At 34.2% G+C, this 23,234-nt stretch overlaps 2 protein-coding genes across 2 annotated transcripts; one reads left to right on the top strand and one right to left on the bottom strand.

The window, feature by feature from the left end:
• Positions 1-621: 621 nt before the first annotated feature.
• On the bottom strand, positions 622-15,393 carry LOC131852238 (dymeclin). The gene is made up of 17 exons (XM_059202884.1): positions 15,263-15,393; positions 13,721-13,867; positions 12,297-12,443; positions 11,875-12,037; positions 10,714-10,847; positions 9,794-9,913; positions 9,187-9,329; positions 8,573-8,782; positions 7,406-7,485; positions 6,161-6,283; positions 5,495-5,620; positions 4,761-4,923; positions 4,208-4,306; positions 3,378-3,436; positions 2,853-3,023; positions 2,256-2,381; positions 622-1,689 (listed from the first exon to the last, which is right to left on the bottom strand). Exons 2-17 carry the CDS (start codon positions 13,858-13,860, stop codon positions 1,537-1,539), a joined length of 2,157 nt encoding a protein of 718 aa, XP_059058867.1. The 5' UTR covers positions 13,861-13,867; positions 15,263-15,393; the 3' UTR covers positions 622-1,536.
• Positions 15,394-15,599: 206 nt separating this feature from the next.
• On the top strand, positions 15,600-22,488 carry LOC131852230 (putative ATP-dependent RNA helicase TDRD12). Its single transcript, XM_059202877.1, has 3 exons — positions 15,600-15,908; positions 16,663-17,399; positions 17,763-22,488. Exons 1-3 carry the CDS (start codon positions 15,628-15,630, stop codon positions 22,352-22,354), a joined length of 5,610 nt encoding a protein of 1,869 aa, XP_059058860.1. The 5' UTR covers positions 15,600-15,627; the 3' UTR covers positions 22,355-22,488.
• Positions 22,489-23,234: the final 746 nt, after the last annotated feature.

The raw sequence follows: 23,234 nt of genomic DNA, 5'->3' as shown, positions 1-23,234 counted from the left end.
GTTCACGATTGGCGAAGACATCGTATAACATAGACCCATACTTCTGGATCCATAAATTTCGTCACATATTATACATTGATTGTTAAATTTCGTGACGTCACATTCAAATGTATAAGCTAATATATTTAAGTGGGGGAAAGGAGACTGTAAGTATTATGGGCTAAACCCCATTACTAGTAATGTACCATATCAGGTTGTTCTCCATGCGGTTCCTTCTGGAAACTGTAGTGATAAATTCTTGGTGAATTTGCCATTAAGGCTAACTGACCTGACCTTGTGTTCATCTTATCATCCTCTACTAATATATATCGGCGTGAACCATTAGCGCACAAGACCACTGTTCCATTATCATCCATTAAAAAAAATATATATCTAAGAATGGATACAAGAAATTTTAATTATTAATAAATTCAAAAAAATATTTATATATATTTATATATATATATATATATATTAATAAATAAAATAATGTAAATTTAAACACCGTTTACTACTCTAAAATTAATAATAATATTAATAAATTAAGAAAACTGATAGACATACTTAATTATATTTTTTTATATATACATATTACCTACACCAGTACAAATAATCATACTCATGAATACAAATGTTTGTACCGTGCGATGAATCGAACCCGCGACCATCATAGGTAAGGTTAAACCGGTAGACCACCGCCGCGCGTAATATGTGACGCCACACAATAGAGAGATATGAGTATCACAAACGTGACCAGACCAGATGTGACAACAACGGGAGATAATAAAAAAGAAATTTATGTGACAAAAATTATGGTCCCTTTACCCAAATATCAATAAAAAAAAAGGGTAATGTCATTCGGTCATCTTTGGTGAAACATATAACCGGAGATGTACTGCCCTTTTTTAATTGCAGTCGCGTTATCGCAGTGACGTAGCGTTGTTTTGCCCCCCTGCCCCCACCTCCTCTATCCCCTTGGTCCACAATCGGAATTTCAACACCCCACCTATTTCTTTATTGATTTATACATTTATTTCATTACTTATTATTGAAGGAGTTATATTTAAATGAATTTCAATATTATTTTATTAATAAGAAAGAAAAAATATTTAAATAAGATTTTTGCTTGTCAGCGCCTTTGGTATCCCCGAGCAGTGGCGGAACTACAGAGTGGGAAGTCGGCAAAATGCCACGGGCCTCCAGTCGGAAGCGACCCCCGGTCAGACCAAAATCACAACCCAATATTTATTATTACACATATGGTAAAAAAGTTTTGTTTTTAATTTATTTAAGTTACCTACTTAATTGCATGTACAAGTAAAAAAATATATTAAAATTTCATTTTGTAAAAAAAGACTAGGTCTCCCTTGTCTATTTTTAGATATTTACATTGTAAGCAACAAACTTCCGTTGAATTTGTCACGGGCCTTGAACGGCGCTGCCCCTGAGGCCCTTTGTACCCCCACTACGCCACTGCGTCAACGTCATTTTTTGTGACTTTGTCACATTCATTTATCGAGTTTGTTAAATACAACAAAATATTGCACATATATGGGATCAGCAAGCGAGGAGGTCACCGACTGCCCGCGCTCCACATTCACTCGCCCAGTACACTCCTCCGCAGCTACTGATCAGCCCCCAGACGTAGGGCGTGAAGAATTCTTCAGGCTTCTCCTCTTCCACGTATCGGAACTTTAGGTCGGGGAATTTCTGTAAAGAAGTATAAGTATTATCATCCATCAGCTTTTCCGACACGTCGGAGAGTTTCTGCAAAGTAGAACACATATAACTACCTAGCGGGATATTTCAGATGTATATAGTGAAAACAAATTTTCACTATATACATCTGAAATATCCCGGTATATTAAAACCACTAGCTGATGCATGGAATTCTTCCGAACAATTCCTCAGAACACGTTCCATAATGGTAGAATATGCACACAGATGGGGTGAAGAAGATTGTATCGTATTGGATCCCATAGTACATGGTTGGCAATGTAACCATGTCAGGTTGACATCCACATGGTTGGCCCTGCCAAGTAATGTGATAAATTGCTGGTGAATTTCTCAGGATCGGTTAACTGACCTGACCTCATGCACATCCTCCACTGGTGAACCGTTTGCGTAGGAGGGAGAACCACAATGGGCTATCAGACCTGACTTCATGTTCATCTTATCACCCACGACTGGTGCCCCATGCCAGCGTAAACCGTTAGGCGGGAGCACCATTCAATTATCAACCATTAAAATGCAAAGAGATGCTTTTAAAAAGTTACCTTTAGCCTATCACTGGACCACTGCTCTGCACCCTTCTTGATGCAGGCCAGCACCTCCGTGACACCTAGGTCTCCGCCGGCACCTTCTTGCACACGCTGCAGGCGCGTAGAGAAATAACCTATTACCTGAAAATATTTTACCGATACAAACAATCATACTCATGAATACAAATGTTTGTCCGTGCGAGGAATCGAACCCGCGACCATCGGCTGTAAAGCGGTGTGCTAGACCGCATGACCACCGAGGTCGTCAGAATAATTTCCATTCATTCATAATTTAATAGCAACGCTCTTGTTGGTGGAGCTCTTGCCACTTGGCAACTACAACAACAGCTTGTGCTCAAGAAGATTGTAATAGAGCATTGCTCTACTACAATCTTCCATCATGCTCTTTAAATGGTTATATGACACGACTCCCATTTTGTCTTTCATTTGCTTGTGCTCATATAGCTGTGCGTTCGTCTTCATCGTACTGTATCAGATGTCCTAACATTTATCTTCGTCTATTTTCTATCGTATTCAATATCTGCCTTTTTTCTTTTACCCTGTGTAGTACTTCTTCGTTTCGTACATACTAAAACTTACATAAAAACTCACCATCTCTATATTCTGCGTTATGTGGTGACTGTGGTGCATTTGGAACAGCTGTTTCTTATGTAGCAGTGCGTACACCATGTTCAAGTTATTCACCAGCTGGTGTGTGAGACAGGAATTGATGATCTCGAGAAGCATGCGTAGTACTTCGTCCAACACGCTTAAGTGCTCCATCTAGGTGATAAGGGTTTTTCAAGAAGGTTTAAGGTTTCTTAAAAGTCGGCGAGAAGCACGTGACAACCCTGGTGTTTCAGGCGTCCATAGGTATCAGGCCATTTACTATCAGAAGGACTGTTTGCTTGTTTGCCACCAACGTAGCATAAATGTGCAACAGGGATGATAGATATTATTTAATAGCGTGAGTATTTATATAATTGTGGGTTTAAAAAACAATTTAAAAATCAATAATATGACAAAAAACACATTTTTTAATCAAGGTGCCAATTTTTATTTTTATTTTTTTGGCGGGCCGCATAAATATGTTTAACGGGCCGCGTGTTTCTCATCCCTGAATTAGATAATACTTACAATTTCCTCTGTCTTCTCTTCTGCATGATGTGGTAAATCTAGTGTATTAATGTCACCGCCTGTAGAAAAAAAAAAGATTCTAGATTCATCACACAAAGACAATGTGTACGAAAACAAAGTCTATTATTTATTACAGCAAAGTCTATTATTTATTTGCTAGCAACAATACAAAGGTAGACTTTTTTAAGGTACAAAGTTATCTGACTGACTAGTCATCCGCAGCCCCCTGGTGGGATGAGAGAGAGAGAGAGAGAGAGAGAGAGAGAGAGAGAGAGAGAGAGAGAGAGAGAAAGAGTGAGATGAGAGATAGAGAAAGAGTGAGATGAGAGATAGAGAGAGAGAGAGATGAGAGGGGGAAGGGCCTCGGGGGAAGTCCCATCGTCAACAACCCCTTCGTGGCTGGATTACAAGCCTCTTAGGGCGAGTTTATGTAACTCACCCTAAGAGGCTTGTAAACTCACTTTATCGTAACTTTCGTTACGAATAAAGAAATACAAATTTTATCTATTTATCTATATAACTTAAACTATGCTAGTAACTACGAGATAAAGATATTAGATGTTAGATATAGATTAGTAGAGATATAGATATTAATTGTATTGTATTGTATAATTTATTTGTTTTCTATAGTAACTAGGTCAGTGTTTCCTGTCCACGCCCCACAGGGGGACGATTTCATTATTAAGGGGGGCAATTCGAAAATGTACCCTTTATTAAAATTAAATGGAATGTGAATTTCAATCTTTGATTATGTGATTTGAAAGATACTGTTTCATTAACAATTTCCTAGTGATTTCTTCCTAAGACCTATTATTTAAGTTTCTACCTACCTTCTATTTCAGTGCAGAGTCTCGCTCTTCGCTTCGTTAGGGTTTCAAATAATGATATTAAACGCTGAGCAACGTACGGATGAAGATTTCTGAATTCACCTGCAAATAGTAACGTGTTATATTATATATTTAATGTTACACATATATAATATCTAAAATAATATCTTAGTGCTTTGCCGGCCTTTTAAAAAGGACTCACAAACTTTCTTCATAAATGTGATATTAGTACTTAACTAATATCACATTTATAAAGAAAGTTTGTGAGTATATGCTGATTGTTACTTTCACGCAAAAACTACGTACAGATCTTGATGAAACTTTACAATAATAGAGCTTAATCATTAGAATAACACATAGGCTATAATTTAAAAAGATATTATGTAAATTGGGAGAAATCTTTATACAAAATAAAATGAAGAAGTTTCCGCTGTCCATTCGCTACGCAATGTATTTTAATGTAGATTTTAGGAATAGATAGAGTGATTCAAGAGGAAGGTTTACATGTACACCCGTGCGATGCAGGGGTAGGTAGCTAGTATAATATATCACTAACAGCTCATGTTGGCGATGGCCGCAAGACAGTTGGTGTGCAGATACTTGTCCCTCACTCGCGCCATGTTGTACTGCAGTGCGCGGACTATTACCAGCACTATAAGACCCCCTAGAGATATCTCTGATATCGACCGCTCTGTGTACCAAGCTAGGTTCTTTAGCATCTGTAAAACACAGTAATATCATTAAATAATATGGACAATTCACACAACGCCATCTTCCTTCCATCATTCGTCCCAAGCTAAGATGAGCTTGTGTTATTACTACAACTGATACTAATATTTGTGGCGTGCAAGCAATCGAACCCGCGACCATCGGGGGAAAGAGGATTTTGTTAGTGATGTGGACTGATGATCTTATTGCTAGCAATGTGCCATGTCAGGTTGACCTCCACGCGGTTCCGCCTGGAAACCATCGTGGTAAATTCCCAGTTGTCAAGCTGGACTAACTGACCTGACCTCATGCTTATCTTATCATCCTCCATTGGTGCCCTGCCAGCGTAAGCCGTCAGCGCTGGCGGCAGAACCATACCATTATCATCAATTAAAAAAAAATAGTTAAATAGGGTTTAACACGAATAATATTATGGCAATTAAAGGTTCAGCTTTCTCGACATTTCGACTAGGGTGAGACTATATTAGTAAAATTAAAAATAAGTAGTTTAGTAACGTAATATGGGTTGCGAAAACATATATAAAAAAAATTGTATGGTTTATAAAAAAATATATAACTTACAATTTGATGTACACTCTTGATGAGTGCATCGTCTTCTGTCAGGATGAGTAGTACGATCAGGGACATGTATATATGGTGAGAGTTGCTATCCGGCGTGTTGTACAATACTTGTAGAATTGGCACTATCTGTAAATATAACAATATTTGATGTCTTTTTCTTATTCTATTTGTTTGTATAATTAACAAAGGCACGGATCGCTGTCAGCGGTAAAATCTATACATATAAATAAAATTGGTGTGTGTTTGTAATATTGAAATAACCGTTTTATACTAAATGCATATGAATATAAATACGGTACACACACCAAAATAACATTTTTTACAATTTTTGTGTCGGTCTATCGGTTTGTTCCGGCTAATCTTTGAAATGATTGGACCGATTATGACGGGATTTTTTTGGCAGATAGCTGATGTACTAAGGAGTAACTTAGGCTACTTTTATTTTAGAAAGTTAAATTCCACATGGACGAAGGCGTCGGAACAGCTAGTCTGTAAATATAACACAATACCTGATGTTTTTTTCTTATTTTATTTGTTTGTAAGAATAACAAACGGACGCTGTCTGTGGAAACAGTGGTAAAATTATATATATGAATTGGATGGAGAAACGATGGGAGATCAAAATAAGAAAATAATAAAAATAAGTCTTTATAACATTATACTCACCAAGTTTTCAATATGTGGATCGCTGGCTACATGCCTCTTGTACCCGTTACACGACTGCAGCATCAGGTAGAGTAGTAAAGTGGAATGCTCGCAGCCGGCCGTCGCACACAGTGCCTTGTGGAGCTACGGAAGTATCGTACACTTTGAGATAACAATAAAAAAAACGAGCTGTACAATGTGTCTTATTTTATTCTATACCGTTTTAAATTTGTCGCGGTCAATAATTATATGTACAGCGTGGTTACATGTTTTTAATGATTAGATCCCGTGATTTAATAAAAATCAAGTTACACTTTGTACAAAGTCGTTTGCGTTATCTTATTTTTATACTGGTTTAAATTTGACGCCATCAATATTTTTACACACTTACAATTACACTATTTATAGGTATAATTAGGAAAAATCACGGGATCTTACTACGTTTTCTTTAATTTTATTAAGTTCCCGATATTTCGGCAGTGTTTCAACCGCCATGATCACGGGTAGACTGAAGAGCAGCGGGTAGATGGTAAATAAAATATTTTATTGGTTTATATTTCTCTACCTTCACACGCTTTCTTTGCTACTATTGAAACTCGTTCGATACTCATCTCGGCAAACTATACTCAGATTATCTTCATCTCAATACGCTTTCTGATCGCGATTTTTCTTTAATTAAACCAATCACTGGAGAAATATTAGAGAGCCTATAACCATCTTCCCGATTGATTTTTTATATTAATATATACCGATGCCTCCACTTATCATTCTTAAGACATTTGCTTGGCTGTTGGAACATGAGGTAGACGTACTCCAGTAGGTTTTCTTAACTTTGTACAAAGTTTAGTAAAATTACATATTGTTCTAAAACAGTGATTCCCAAAGTGGTCTATATCGACCCCCAGGAGTCTATGACAAACTGCAAGGGGTCTACGACAGCGGTCATCATGTTGTTTTTAATTTATGTTTTTAACACTAAACTTTATTACAGTTAGAAATTTACAAAAAATCAATACCAGGTAAGAAAGGGGGGTCCACCCAAAACCGAAAAATATGGCAAGGGGTCTACGACACAAAAAAGTTTGGAAACCTCTGGTCTAAATGGCATTGCTCTGAAATTCTGAATGAATTCACTAAGAGCGCTTTATTTATTAAAAGCTAGAACTAATTATAAAATATATATATTAGTTACACTATTGTACTAGGCTAAGACATGTGAAAATAGCTTGCAGAAATATTAGTATACAACAAAATAAATTCACTTACAGCGGTCATATCGATTCGCGGCGGTGTTACTTGTGTTACACTTGTGTTGGAATCCCTTTGTGGAGTCGTTGCTACGGGTTCTGTAATAAAAAAAATACCAATTTGACACGCGGAAGGTCGCGGGTTCTATTCCTCGCACAGTACAAACATTTTCAAATTCAAATTAAAAAATCATTTATTCATGTAGGACATTTTAGCCGCTTATGAACGTCAAGTTTTCACATTATAATTTTTTTCCCTACCGTCCAGTTCAGTATATAGATCCAATTGAGAAGAACTGACAAGAAACTCAATTAAATTACTTTTTTTTTAAAAGCCAATATTTACAATGCATAGGTATTTATATAGGTGTCTATGTCTAACATTAAATGAAAATCCCGTACATGAACAACTATTGCCATGCACGCTCGTCATTCAAGTAATTGTTTAGTGAGTAATAGGCTTTGCTCAGTAATTATATTTTAACAGATGTTTTGAATTTATTCAAGGGTAATTCAAATTTTTTTTTTATTCGTTCGGGTGTTTTATATGTATATACATATGGTAGACGACAAGACGCCTATATTCATGAACGACAACGCGGCCCCCCATTGTTTGCTATATCAGAAGAGTTAGATAGGTAATTCCAAACCCTATAATTCCACTACCATATGTGACCCTTCAACCGAAAGAGCTTACTAAGCAAACTGCTTGATGTTGAACTATATAACTCCGTATTTAGTCGTAATATTACATCACACGAACTTCATTTATTCAGGCCTCCTCCGTTCTTGGCCCAGTTGGTCACATTTGTGAGACCCCACCCCCTTCCTAAAATGACATGACACATTTTGCAATACACTAGTAAATATAGATGAACTCACTTTTATCGTATGTTGTTAGTATAAATTTCGTGTATTAAACATGATTGCATTTTGAAAAAACGTCACAAAATTTAGGACTCTGTTTAGGTTGTGCACCTTGTCACACTTTGTCGAACTCCTCCCAACCCTTGTCACACTTTGTCGAACTCCCCCCAGCCCTTGTCAAACTTTGTCGAACCCCACCCATTCTTTGTGACACTTTGTCGACCTTCTCAATATGTTACATAATTTATAGATTGCTCTTTTCCATCACATCAATTGCAAGTCTTATTGATAATCTAGGTACAAAAAAATAATACATTACCTGCAGTATCTTCACAGCACAACAACGCGTTCCTGTACAAATTATCTTCATTCATACAGTGATAGGTGAGCGCGAGCAGCAGTAAACACGATTGATTCGCTACAGGGTGCTCCCGTTTCAAACGGATCAGCAATTCATGTCTATCTACAGGAGGATGCGTGAAGATGGTCTGTGTGGAAGACGTGAAACGCAGCATACTGAGTAATCCCGCTGAAAATTTAGAAAAAAAATATAGTGGATTATAATAATCATAAACCTTTACGGCTGTCATCTTGGATGGGGTAGTCAAAAGCATTAGGAAATTTAATTTATTATATATATATGAAAATTAACCTTTTAGCTTTTGTTTTATATCGAATAAACTAAACCGCTAGACCACTGAGGCCGTAAATAACTAATATTATTAGTTACAAATAAATTAACACGACCTGGAATCAAATCCCATACTCAAAAACTGGCCAGATCTAGATCAAATTTATATATGAGCAAACAGAAGAGAAACACCAGCTTTTAAATAAGAAAAGGCTAAATATTATTTCTTTCGGACTATTCTAATGCTGTACCTGCAACTGGCCTTTACAGCTTCACAAAACGATAATATTAAAGTCGCTTACACGCAATATTTATAAGTAAGCTGCCACCCGCTGCTGTGGTTCCGAACATGCTCGGCGGCGCTGGGAGCATACTCGACAGATTTATTAACAGTGTCTTCACCAACAAGGGTGCGTGCATACCGTATCTACCTTGGAAGAGGGTCCTGAAAAGATAAAACCAATATGTCTTCGCTAACACATCGGAATTTCAAATGAAACCCAAATTTACTTTTAATATTGAATTTTAATACTTATTTTTAACAATTTTGAAGACCGAATAATTTTTGTAGACAATAATATCAACATGAAAGGACTGACTGGTCATCCGCACCCCCCTAGGGAAGTGAAGGTTTTAATTAATTAATAAATTAATTCATATATAAAAGGTAAACAAATATTTTATCATTTAAAATAGGGGTGAGCAACCTTTTTCATAGACGGACCAATTTAAATTATCATTTTTTATAAGAAATTAAGTAATTGGGACAATATATATAGTTTACCTTAATTTAGGAATTAATGCCATGTTTGGTGATTTTTACATTATTCTAAGGTGACTTTTTACAAAGTCTGTCTCGGTGAAAAAAACTTCTAAATATTTTTTTCTATAGAACGTAATGACCTTTACCTGAATATAAGCGACGTCTCAACAAGTCTTGTCTGTCCGTGTACGCCGGCGAACATATATACAGACATTAGCACTAGTAGCGTGTTGATACACTCCAGGTGTAAGTAATATGTGTTGTCTCTGTAACAATCATATTAAATATACATTTGTACATATAGACTACTAACAAAAGTTTGAAAATCGACTTTGTGATCAATACGTTAGATTCCATATTTTTAAGCAATCGTGAATGAGCTGTACCTGTATATTGTTATTATTTAATATTCATTTATACATATAGAATTTTTGAAAAGCGACTTTAAGATCAATACATCAGATTTCATTTTGCCATTTTTTTAAGTTTTGTAAATGAGCCGTAATTTCTTTTTTAAATTCATTGTACGTGTACATTAAATGAAATAATAATAATACCCCTGGACAATTCACACAGCGCCATCTAGTCCCAAGAAAAATATTTTCTGATATGCGTACTAGCCATAAAAACATTTATTTTTATGAGTTGATAGAACTACTTAAATACATTTTTTCTGTATACACATACAAATTAGACAATGATAACACCCATAGGCTGGGAGGAAAGGGTTTGTTAGTAATACGGATTGATAACCCCATTGCTAGCAATGTACCATGTCAGGTCGACCTCCACGCGGTTCCCCCTGGAAACCATCGTGTTAAATCCCTGGTCAATTTGTCACGATTGGCTAACTGACCTGACCTCATGCTCATCTTATCATCCTCCACTGGTGCCCCGCCCAGTCTATGTATGTATGTATATATATATACATATAAACCGTTAGCGCAGGCGGGTGCACCATTCCATTATCATCCACAAAAAAAAACACCCATAGGCTACGGTAACCATTCACTATCAGGTAGGCCGTATGCTTGTTGGTCACTTCGTAGTATAAAAAAATACTCACGTGACTGGTATATCTATTATCAGTCCTATTAGTGCGTCAATCAACACCTCGACCCGACTGTCGGAACCCAGTATTTTTGGCAGTTCTGTGTTTTGTTCCTGTGATGGTTGCTCCGTCTCTTGACTGTTGGGAGTCTGCAACAAATAATAAATAAAATCTATACTAATATTAGCTGAGAGTTTGTTTAATTGCTTGAACGGGGTAATCTCAGGAATTACTAGTTCGAATTGAAAAATTATTTTTGTGTTGGATAGTCCATTTGTCGAGGAAGGCTTTAGGCTGTATAATATTACGCTACGACCAATAGAAGCGAAGCATCAGTGAAAAATGTTGCAAAAACGGGAAAAAAAATATTTTGGGAGTATAACTAAACTCTATTAGTCAGTTGTTTTTTATTTATATTTATAGCACAAACTAGCTTGCGGTTCAGCGATGATAAGTCATTACCGCCGCCTATGAGCACCCGCCACACCAGGGTAGTTGCAAGTGCGTTGCCAATCTGTCGACGGCGTCGCTGATCTAGTGGTTTAGCCGCCTTACTTCCGTTAGTCGCGGGTTCGATTCCTCGCACGGCACAAACATTTGTATTCATGATTATGATTGTTTGTATCGCTCTGGATGTTTTCTACATATAATATGCATGTATTTACGGAAAAAAATCTATGTATTTGTATCAGTTATCCAGTACCCATAATACAAGCTTTTGCTAGACTTGGGACTAGATGGCACTGTGTGAATTGTCCTGAGATTATTATTATTAACTGTAAATAAATCAAACATATAGATATGTATGTATGTCTATATATTTATATATTTGTGTATGTCTATTATGTCTATTCATTCTTATAGTTTGGCCTATTATCTATACATATAAATAAAATTGGAGTGTCTGTTTGTAATATTGAAATAACCGTTTTTTATTACATGCATATGAATATAAATACGGTACATACACCAAAATAACATATTTTAGATTTTTTTCTATCTGTTTGTTTGTTATGGCTAATCTCTGAAATGGATGGACCTATTTTGACGGGACTTTTTTTGGCAGGTAGCTGATGTAATGAGTAACTTAGGCTACTTTTATTTTAGAAAAATAAATCTAAATTCCACACAGACGAAGGCGCATGTATAACTAGTAAAGAATAAAGATATACGTACAGTTACTTCCGTGTCTCTCTCCACTGGTCCATTACCAACTCTCCTCTCGGCCTGTGTATCGAGATGTCGACACAGTTCATACTCAGGTACCATTTCAACTAAATACTTACTCACAGCCCGTATTACAAATAAGGCGTTGTATGTTTGCCATGCCAACATTACACTGTAACAAAAAAAAAAATGTAACACTTAATAATATTATTTGTTTTTATATTATAATTTTATACATAACTAGGTACTCCTTAGAACTACTCCTAGGAAAGGTTGTATGGCAGTATCTAAGATAGTATTACAAAATTACAAAATTAAGAAAGTATATATCCTATGAGAATCGAACCCAAGATCTTCACAAATGAGGTGAAAATGTGAAGTGTGAAAGTACTTATAATGAGAAGAGTAAAAATAAGAATGAGAATACACACTTATCACTGTTTGGTGACGCCAGCAGCTCTGTGGCTCTAGTTATGAAGACTTGCACCAATGAACCAAGATTGCCAGTCTGAGTGTTGTTCTGTAAAAATTTCTGCAGGAGTGTCTCTGCGCTTGAATCAAACATCAACTGCTCATCTCTGAAAACAAAAGCTAAATATATAATATATATATGTCATATGTATATCCTGATTAGTTTAACTAGTCGAATCTGATAAATTTTATATATCTATCTATACATATAAATAAAATTGGAGTGTCTGTTTGTAATATTGAAATAACCGTTTTTTACTACATGCATATGAATATAAATACGGTATATACACCAAAATAACACTTTTTACATTCTTTGTCTGTCTGTCTGTTTGTTCCGCCTATCTCTGAAATGGCTTGAACAGATTTTGACGGGACTTTTATTGGCAGGTAACTGATGTAACAAGGAGTAACTTAAGCTACTTTTATTTTAGAAAAATAAAGTTAAAATCGAAATGCGGACGAAGTCGCGGGTACAGCTAGTATAATATATAAAATATAATGAAATTATAACTAATACATATACTTAATATATAAAATTCTCTTGCCACAGTGTTATATAGCAAACATATTATATATATATATATGTATATATATATATATACACATAACAAACCTTCTCTTAAACAGCTTGATGTATTCAGGTGGATATAAGAAGAATTTTGTATATAAATTCTATAGGTCTGAAGTGCTAAGGATGGTCAATTCATATTTGTTTTCTATTTATTGGCCAAGATTTGTTTTTATACAAATTTTTTCATGATATCACCCTAAAAAAATCCTACAACCCTAAATTTTCACCACTCAGTTCCTATTTTATAATAGTGATATAAGTACTTTAATTTATATGGCAAAGTTAATAACAAACAGGCAACATTATCCTCCTGTGTATGTAAAAAAATTACTTTTCAATAGTTAAAATATACCTTCCTTGCCTTGTGTACCTTCTTCTTTATTTAATTTATTGTTATATATTATTTTCTTTTTATGTATCTACTTTTAATATTGGTGCAATAAATAATTAAGTATAAATAAATAAATAAACAAAAGAAACAAAAAGAAAAAGAGGTAGACCACAGAGACGCTGGGAGGATGAAATCAAGCTGACAGCAGGCCCCTACTGGAGAAGAGGAGCCCAAAATAGAGTACACTGGAAGGAATTAGAGGAGGCCTTTGCCATAAGGCACTCTGTACTGCGGGATATAATATAGAAAATGAAATTAATAATTAAACTTAAAAAAATTAAACTACTTAACAAATAATAATAGTAAAAAATATATACAATAATAATAAATTTATAGTATTATATAATAATATTTATGAATAGGCGAGTAGAAAAAAAAATGTATAATAGTACAGAAATAAAGGCTTCTTTATATCTTACACAGTGGCAGGTGGATTAATATTGAATGCCAATAACTGGTTCCAAAACGGATCATTTGCGCATATCACTTCCTGGGAGCAGAACCTCACGAGCAGCTCATTTGATGATATCTCTGAGTATCTGCTTATTGCAACACCCATTATTGTTCTGAAAAATATTTATTATATTAAAATAGGAATAAACCCATAGCAGGCCATATGAACAAGAGTGAGTAAGAATAGAGGGAGATGGAAAATGTGGCTTCTTGAACATTCTCCATCTTCCTCTACTTTACTCACTCTTGCCAATTATTGGCATACATTTATCATCAGATGTACTGTATGTGTGTTTGCCTCTAAGCAGAATAAAACCATGGTATATAATTAGTTTATAATGACAAATGGAATACTAGACAGTCCAAATATAGGCTTTATATTATTATTATAAGAAAATTTGCTAATTCTCTGATCCTAGATGATGTACAAGAAAAAATAATTGAATAAAAATAATCTTTATTCAAACATATAAATGTAACCACTTCAGAATAGTCTCATATTTTTAATCTACCACTCATTCCGAATGGAGAATCATTACAAGAAGAATAAGCAAGAAATTGGCTTCTTGATCTTTTAAACAAATGTTTAAAAATATATATATGTCAGATGAAAAGTAATTCATAGTTGAGCTGGTACAAAGGTCAATAAATTATTCTGATAAATATGGCAAGGGTCAGGGCCATTTGTTATCACAAAGTCTATCTCAACATGTTATAAATAATTTTCATCCAGGTGCTTCACTACCATAATATTTTAAATAAGATGGCTAATACTGTAATATCCTGTAATTGTGTATGACAGAAAGAATGGCAAGACAGTATATTACATCCCATAGTAAAGGCATATAGTTCTGTTATGATAGACTATAAATTAGATAATATTTAAAAGGTGCTAAAAGTAAAGAACTTTTAAACAAACATTAGGACTTAAAAAACCAAGTAATAGCAGGAAGAAGATTATACAATGAATATAATTATCTGTAGCTACATCTGACTCACTTATTTTTGCCATTATTAGATTGTTTTTTAAAGATTTTCATAGTAGTTTTGAAACTATAAGTGTAAAGCTTACTTGGTAGTATAAATAAATTACCTTTGCTTCATTTTTGTTACTTAATTTTTTACAACAAAATAAAATATGGTGAGGATTCCATCATTTACATTTTCTCGTAACTTTATCAGATATCTTATGAAAATGCTATTTGTATGGGAAAATAAGTAGTATTAGAAAAAAGTTCTTAATTCTTTTTCTTAATTTTTGTTTTAGTGTAATAACTAAACGCCCATAACTTCAAAACGTAATAAATAATTAATTTACTGCATTACCACGCAAAATTTGGAACTGGCATTGTTATTTTTGGAAACTTATTTATTTTTCATAACAATTACAAGTAAAATAGCTTTCGTTATACAAAGCATAACAGAAAAACAAACTATATAAGAGTTTAGTACATAAACAGTGTTTAAAATGTACACTACGTAGTAAATATTTATTGAAATTAATTCACCTTTAATTGTAGTCACGACTAACACGGGAAAACCATAAATATATAGAGTTATTGAATATTACTTTCACTAAATAGTAATAATAAAATATTATGTACTATTTGTAACAATTCTAGCCGACTCAGCCACGAAACCATTGCTTGCATAGATTGAATCTGTCAGTACTTGACATTGCGAATGACAGCTGTTACGCGCAGTCAGTTTAGTTTGGTAGAGGTTAAGCTGATATTATTATCTGTGCAAAATTTTGCTGATCTCTTTCAAAAATATTTGCATTGTTAATACCGATTTTTGATATTATTATAATTTATGTCTCATACGTACTTGTACGATGTTGTATAGTTTGTGAAGTTTAAAAACCGCAACTATGACGCAGGATTCATATCAGGTAGAAGTTCTGCACTATTTAAATCCGCATTTAATATGGGTTGAAGTGATTGACCCGCCAAATGTAAATCCAGGCGAGTTTGTATTCGAACAAATTGGTTTATACGGGACTCTACCTCAAGAAGTTACTATATCCGATGATACATTGAGCTTGGAAACGAAAAGATGCGAAACCTGGGCGCCAGCGACAGTACTGTCTATGAAGAATATCTTCCTCGAATCAACGGAAGTTTGGTTTAGTCCTGTTCATATAGAGAGAAGGTAAGTTGTTTATTTATTCAATCAGTTTATTTTTTTAATCATGATTATAGAATGCTTGTACCCTCTGTTCTAACAGAACATCAGTGTGTGGAAAAGGGAATTGTTAGTAATGAGAGTTGATAACCCCATTGCTAGCAATGTACCAAGTCAGGTTGACCTCCACGCGGCTCCCCCTGGAAGACATCATGATAAATTCCTGGTGAATTTTTCAGGATGTGTTAACTGACTTGACCAACATGCTCATCCTATCCCTATATCCCTATAGCCCTATATCCCTATCCATATCCCTCCACTGATGCCCGTCCAGAGTAAACTGTAAGCACAGGCAGGTGCATTATTCCATTATAAAAAAAAATATATATCAATAGGTAGGTTAAATATAATAGGATATGGTTCCACTGGAAAATTCTGGCTGAATTCCTGTGTAATTAGCTATTATTCCACCTTCACTTGTGAAGGACAGAAAGATGAATCAAATCAACCTTACCAGCTTATACAATTAGTGTCTGGTAATTCAATTTTATCATCAACAAAACATTTCAGGTTGCAAGTGGTAATAATAGTAAATTTTATATTTACATATTTTACTTACTTGTTTGCAATCATTGTACTATGGAATAACATTATTTTACACAAATCTTGTATATAGACAGAGTTACCAGAGTTACCAAACTTAAAATTATATTATTTAATGGGTACATTAATTTTCAGAATATAAAGTTTCTTAACAAACACTTATTATTTATATTTCCAGAAATTCCATATTTGACCACAATATCCACAAATATGGTGAGATTATATTAAAAATGCCAAATGGAAAAAGTAAATCACTATCAGAATTACTCGTAAAATCTGGCTTCACCCTAAATGATCCTTGTCTTTTCCTCCATGAGCTGAGTTTAGGCAAGTTGAACACAAAACTAAATAATTTTCAAAGGGACGAGGTAATCAAACAACTAACACAACCCAACAATGTAACAAGTAAGGAACGAGAAAAATCTGTAAAAAAACAAACAAATATTTATCAAATTGCCAAAAATTTGGAGTCCTCATTAACTGTTCAGAATTTGGAGAGACATAATAAACATTTAGATATACAGGATATGCTTCAAAAGAAGATAAAGGATTTGGATAAATATAAAGATGTAGATGAGGAATCAGTTGGTAGAGGCACATGTCACAAAGAGTCAGAACCAAAACGAAAATCTATGCTGCTAAGGAAAAAATTAGAGTTGTCAGCACAGTCGCAAAGACAGACACATAAAGATGATCCTCTCTCTATGTTATTAGCTACTAAGAAATTTATAGAAGCAAATGCTACAGTTAAAGAGTATGACAGTTCTGGAAGTAGTGTAAGATTGCCACAAACCACTATTCAAAATACACAACACGTGGAAGATGATACAGTCAAACATAAACATTCCCCTGTAAAGTTCAATGGAAAGGAATGTGAATCAAAATTAACTAATATGAGAAATAGATTAAGAAATGGTAAGAGAACATTATTTTAAGTATAACTTATAATAAACTAGCTGACCTGCACAACCTCGATTACATCACATTGCTTCCGTTTTTGTTATATATTTCTTTGCAGCATTGCTTCTTATGTTCATAGCAGGATCTTACATATAATCTTTATAAAATGGACTACTAGTAGTAGTCCAGAGGTTACCCCATAATATATATCTCACAAACTTACAAACTTTACCTCTTTATAATTCTTCTTCTTCTAAAATTTATTTTTATGATACATAACTATATATACTGTAAAACGGTTTTAATAAAATGGTGCCTGCCAACTCGCGTTTCTATATATTCAGAGATTGTATTTAATTTCATTTTTTTATTTTTCAGCAAAGAAAAATAGTAAAAACCATATTCTTGAATATAATGTAAACACAGAACAGCGCATAGCATATGGACCACCAGGTATTGATCTGAAAAAGTTGCCATTAAAAATTGTACCCAAAATAACAGAGGATGAAGTGATATCAGTTGAAGTACTTGACAAGTTTGAAGAGATTAATGAAGAGAAAGAAGAGAACCATGAAATGTATCAAGATTTGGATTCTGTAGCTAGTATACAAATAACTAATAAAGATAAATTAAAGCTAATGAATAAAGAAAACATAGAACAGCTTACAGTAAACATTACCTCAGCCAAATCTATCGTAGATGAGGTTCATAATGATTCTAGTTCAAAGGAATCAAAATCAGAAAAATTTACCAGTGAACCTCGTAAATCACTTCATTCTAAAGCACTTTTAAAGAAATTAAGATTACATAAAGAAAGCATGTTAAACGATTCCTTATCATTGTCATCAGATGTTGGTAAGGATTCATCGTCTAGTGTATGTGAAGGAAATGTAACAAATAATAACAGTATGGTTAGTCAAGATATGGAGGATGAGAACATTGATGATTTAGTACAAAAACTGTCGTTAGAATATGGTAATGTCAAAACAATTAGATCTGAAAATGAACCCACTGCAACAAATGTCACAGAGCAAGAAAGTGTGATTTTAAAAAATAATGTCAATCCTTTTAAAAATGTGGATCCAAACATTCCTGTATTATCGGTATTTGTTGAAAAACTAGTAATGCCTGTGCTTATGGTTCATAGTAAGTCGGATAAGCGAATTCAACCTTGTCTTTATTTAAGAGATGTAAATTTTAATACACATATTCATGTAGTTCTTAAAAAAATGTCTATTGAAAAGCCTATGATGTTGCAGACTGTGTCTTGGTTTTCTATTTTGCGTGGTTACAGTTTATTCATGATAAGTCCATTAGGCAGTGGTAAGACTATGGGCTATATACCAGCTATTTGTCGTTTAGTGTCGGATTCTAGTTCGGTAGCAAGCACAACAGACAGTGTAGGCCCATCATGCATTATAGTTTGTGCGACAGCAAAATCTGTTTCCGAAGTAGAGAAACTGTGTAGAATGTTTTTGGGTATACAAGAAAAAGTACTAACCTGCTATGCTGGCATGGATGAACTGCATATAACGTCTTCTCTTCTGAATGGTTGTGACTTGTTGATATGTACACCGTCAGCGTTAGTTAGATTACTTCAAATGACAGATTTCGGTTTAGATCTTCGCCGACTTTCCACTTTCGTTCTCGAAGATTCAGAACGTCTTGCTGAAGTTTACATCAATGAGATTAAACTATTCCTCTATAGTATTAAAGAGATGCTTAAAAGTAGAGCGAACAAAGAGTTGAAAGTCCAGTTTGTTGTAGCGTCTCGGATTTGGTGCGGTTTTATGGAATCTCTTGCGAAAAAAGCTCCTCATTCCGTTATATGTATCGGAGCGTTTCAAGAGTGTGTCTTGTATTCAAAAGCTAATACATCAGTGGATTTTGTAAAAAAAGAGAACAAAATAAAAATCGTATTGGACTTCCTAGAACAAATTAAAGGGCCTAAAAAGACCGTGATAGTCTGCCGATCGAATGAAGAGGTTGAACTATTGGAAAAACAATTGAAGAAAAGTGGTAAAATTGTATTTGGATGTGATAACACTATGACGGTTCATAATTTGTATAATTTAAGTAAACAATGGAATGAATATGAAGAGCCTTTATTAGGGCCAATACTGATTTGTTGTGATGGGAACTTGACGCATCTAAATGTGTCAGACGCACATTACTTGATTCATTATTCTTTACCAGAATTGTTCTCCATGTTCTGCAAAAGATTTTCGGTTTTAAACGACAATTATCCATCGATATTTAAAGTGGAGAATAAGGATGTGAAAATTAAAATATTTTTGGATGATAGTAACGTGGAGCAACTACCAAAAATACTAAATTTCATTAAAAGATGCACTAATGATATCCCACAATTTTTGGATGATATTTGCTCGAAAGTTATAATGGAAAAGAACATCAGTAAAGCGAAGAAACTAGTCCCACTATGTGATAGTCTACTGGCTTTAGGCAAGTGTCCCGATTTTTGGAATTGTTTGGAACGACACGAGATTTTCAAAGAGTACGACGAGCCTAAGGATTGGATGCCAAAAACGGGTATAATAACCTTTAAAATTTTACACGTGCAAACAACAGTATTATACTCTGCAAGATTGCTATCAAATGTTACAAAAAGTAACACCACAAAGTACCCACAGACATACAGCACTCTCTCGTTGAAAATGGGGATGTACTATAGTAAAGAATCGAATAGACAATTACATGGCGTACCAAAAGTAGGAGATATATGCGCTGTTTCGATGAAAATTAATTTCTTTGCTAGATGTCAAGTTATGAAAATTTTAAGTCATTACAAGAATGGTAATGCTAATTATGTCCTCATTAAGTTAATAGATGAAGAGAAACTAGAGAGAAGTCGAGATATTTATTTATACTATTTACCAGATGAATTTAACAAGATTGAAACTCATGTAGTCCAAGTGAGATTAGCTAATGTAAAACCCATGGACAAAGATGTTACTTTTTCAGAACTTTCGAAACATCAACTGAAAATAATTACCGACAAGCAAGAGCATTACATGAGAGGGCTGGTGACGTTAACGATTGGAAATTGTATTTTTGTCGACACTTTAGAAGCATGCCAAGATTTAACTTCATTGAATGAAACGGTTGTAACTGATAACTTTAAAAAGATTCTTTTAGAAGCACACGCTATCCCCAATCCAGATCACGTGTCTAAATTAGAAAGTCTTTGTGGAGCTGGATGTTTAGATGTAAAAACACAAGAACCGATAGTTGAAATTATGCGGCCCGTGAATGAACAAGCGACTGTCCGTTGGGCTCATATTGATAGTGAAGAAATATCTCCTGTATTTTTCGGATCCGCTGAAAGTCCAGGCACATTCTTTGTTCGTCTTGTAAAATTTGAAGACTGCATAAATACATTATTAAAAGATATTGCGAAATATGTTCTTGAAAACCCTGAACCTGTAACTGAGGTAATACAAGGGGATATTGTTCTGGCAAAATTCCCAGATGATTCTACTTACGAACGGGCGAGAATTGATAAGAAATATAGTAACAATAGAGTTAAAAGTTTCTTTGTGGATCAAGGCGATTGGAGAGATGTTCCAGTAAATCATTTAATAGCAATACCAGATAAGTACATTACAAAACTACCATTTCAAGCCGTTGAATGTCGATTAATTGGCGTGAAGCCTGCTGGGGATGATTGGACTGAATTTGGTAACAACTGGTTTTATGATAACTGTTTTGAAGATGCCAATGGACGCATGAAACAACTTTACATAAAATATTTTACAAAAGAAAAAGCTCAGTATACTGGTGGACACAAATATGGAGTAGTTTTGATTGACACAAATAGTGATCAAGATGTTGTGATCAATGAATTAATGATTGACGTAAATTTAGCTAAAGAAAATGAAGATGAAGTGAAATATTTTGATCAAATAAAGATTCCTAATATACAGAAAGATAACCAATCTGTAACATCAGAAGATGATTGGGAAAAGGTATCAATACAGGAAACAAGGAAAACTGCAATAGTACCATTTGAGAATATTTTCCGAAATAAACCTTTAAGGTCAGTGCCTTTAGTTCAAGATAGCGACGAGGATTCAGATCAGTGGGATATTAATTTGTCATCCGAATTTTCAAATATGTTTACACAAAGTAATGCACATAAACAAATTAAAACAGAGGATTCAAATTCAATCCTTAATGATGAAAAATTTAAACAAATGCATGAAATACCAAAATTAATGGGATCAGATTCTAGCAGTATATGTAATATAGAAACTGTAAGTGTTTCGAATGAAATTGAAACGGTAATCTCTTCAGAGAATGCATGTAGTAATAAAATGAAAGTTAATAATCAAAACATTAAAGTAAAAAGTGATATTTCAGAAATACAGGAATTGGATTCTGACGACTTCTCATCCGCAAAGGACAGTCGAGATTCAGATGTAACTGAATTGGTTCATACTAGTACAGATAGTAATTTTTTATCTGAAGCTGAAAAAGGACCTTTTATAACTGCAATAGATGATGATTTAAGAAAACCTAAAGTTGTTTGGAGGCAACATAACACATCTGTTATTATTAAAATACAGTTGATAGGCGTTGAACATTATGATTTGGAAATTGGCAAAAGATTTATGAAATTTTCTACTGTTAATAATGATACAAGATATGGCTTCGAATTTGAATTGTACGGAGTTGTGGACGACAAAAAATATTCACATTGTAACAAAGGCCAATATATTCTTATACATTTGAATAAAGTGTTAAATAAAACTTGGCTAACATTGACTAGAGATGGGAGTATTAAAAAGTGGATTGTCTATGACGTGGATTCCATAGATACATCGTCTGATGAAGAAGAAGAGGAAGATGATACAATAACCAATGTAATAAAGAATTTACATGATCAAGGAGATTCAGAGTCTGATGATGACTTACTAGACGACATCAGTTTCAAATATAATGCTCATTAATTTTACAATAATGATATTCATTAAGTATTTATACATATAAAATATTTGTGCCGAATAAAAATAACTTTTAACAATAATATAAGTATTGGTAAAGTATTATTAAGTAAGAAATTGTATGTAAATAATTATATTATTTCACTTTATAACTAACATGGGTTAGGTTGTTTCAAGATAATGTCCATCTTTTATATGTATTTGATATTAGAAACAGAATACCAATAAGAGGCCATTCATTACATAAGTTTAAGTATATTTTATGTTAAATTTTTTATTTGCGTACATTTAAATCTTCATTTTTAAATATTGAATCAATATTTGACCCACCGACAAGAATGAAAAAACCTGCAATAACAGGGGTTACTTAACTAGGATTGTAGAAGTCGTTAAACGCCTGGGGATGAAGAGAATTTCATAAAATGATGACACAATACAATAAATGTTGGCGAAGTGCTTTTTTTTTTATTGGGTTGTTTGGGCTATTGTCAGATGTGTAGCACCTATAGCACTGCGACCTACATAGATGTATTGTGCTCGCCCTTTTCAAAGTTACCTTACCGCTACTTAGACCCGTCAGGGACAAGAATTGAAGGATATTCTTAGGAGCGATCGTTTTTATCTCCTCAGGAAAGAGTGTAAACTTTCCAAAGGAGATATTTCGTTTATGCATGAGTGGGCTACAACCACATAGGATATGAAGCGGCGTTTCCTCTTCAGTTTGGCAGAATCTGCAGATACTTGTCGTGCATAGGCCTAGTTTAGCCATAGTCATCATGCATATGTTGTTTTTACTCAATAGCAGTAGTCTATTGGAGTATTTGTTCGAGAAGCCCCGATATTAGGTCTTTTGAATGTGTTAATCCTGGCATTTCTTGCCAGTGAT

The sequence above is a fragment of the Achroia grisella genome, unplaced genomic scaffold, assembly GCF_030625045.1.
Source record: "Achroia grisella isolate CSIRO2021 unplaced genomic scaffold, CSIRO_AGI_Agris_v1 utg841, whole genome shotgun sequence".
NCBI classification, from domain to species: Eukaryota; Metazoa; Arthropoda; class Insecta; order Lepidoptera; family Pyralidae; genus Achroia; species Achroia grisella.
The sequence above is the reverse complement of the archived record's forward strand: the minus strand, read 5'-3'. Positions and strand labels throughout refer to the sequence as shown.

Excerpts from the sequence above, each read along its gene's own strand:
- LOC131852238 (XM_059202884.1), bottom strand. The coding sequence starts at position 13,860 with ATGGGTGTTGCAATAAGCAGATACTCAGAGATATCATCAAATGAGCTG. Across the intron at positions 6,284-7,405 it reads CGCGAATCGATATGACCGCT|CTCCACAAGGCACTGTGTGC; the intron begins GTAAGTGAATTT and ends ATACTTCCGTAG. Across the intron at positions 5,621-6,160 it reads ATCCACATATTGAAAACTTG|ATAGTGCCAATTCTACAAGT; the intron begins GTGAGTATAATG and ends TTATATTTACAG.
- LOC131852230 (XM_059202877.1), top strand. The coding sequence starts at position 15,628 with ATGACGCAGGATTCATATCAGGTAGAAGTTCTGCACTATTTAAATCCG. Across the intron at positions 15,909-16,662 it reads CCTGTTCATATAGAGAGAAG|AAATTCCATATTTGACCACA; the intron begins GTAAGTTGTTTA and ends TTATATTTCCAG. Across the intron at positions 17,400-17,762 it reads GAGAAATAGATTAAGAAATG|CAAAGAAAAATAGTAAAAAC; the intron begins GTAAGAGAACAT and ends TTTATTTTTCAG.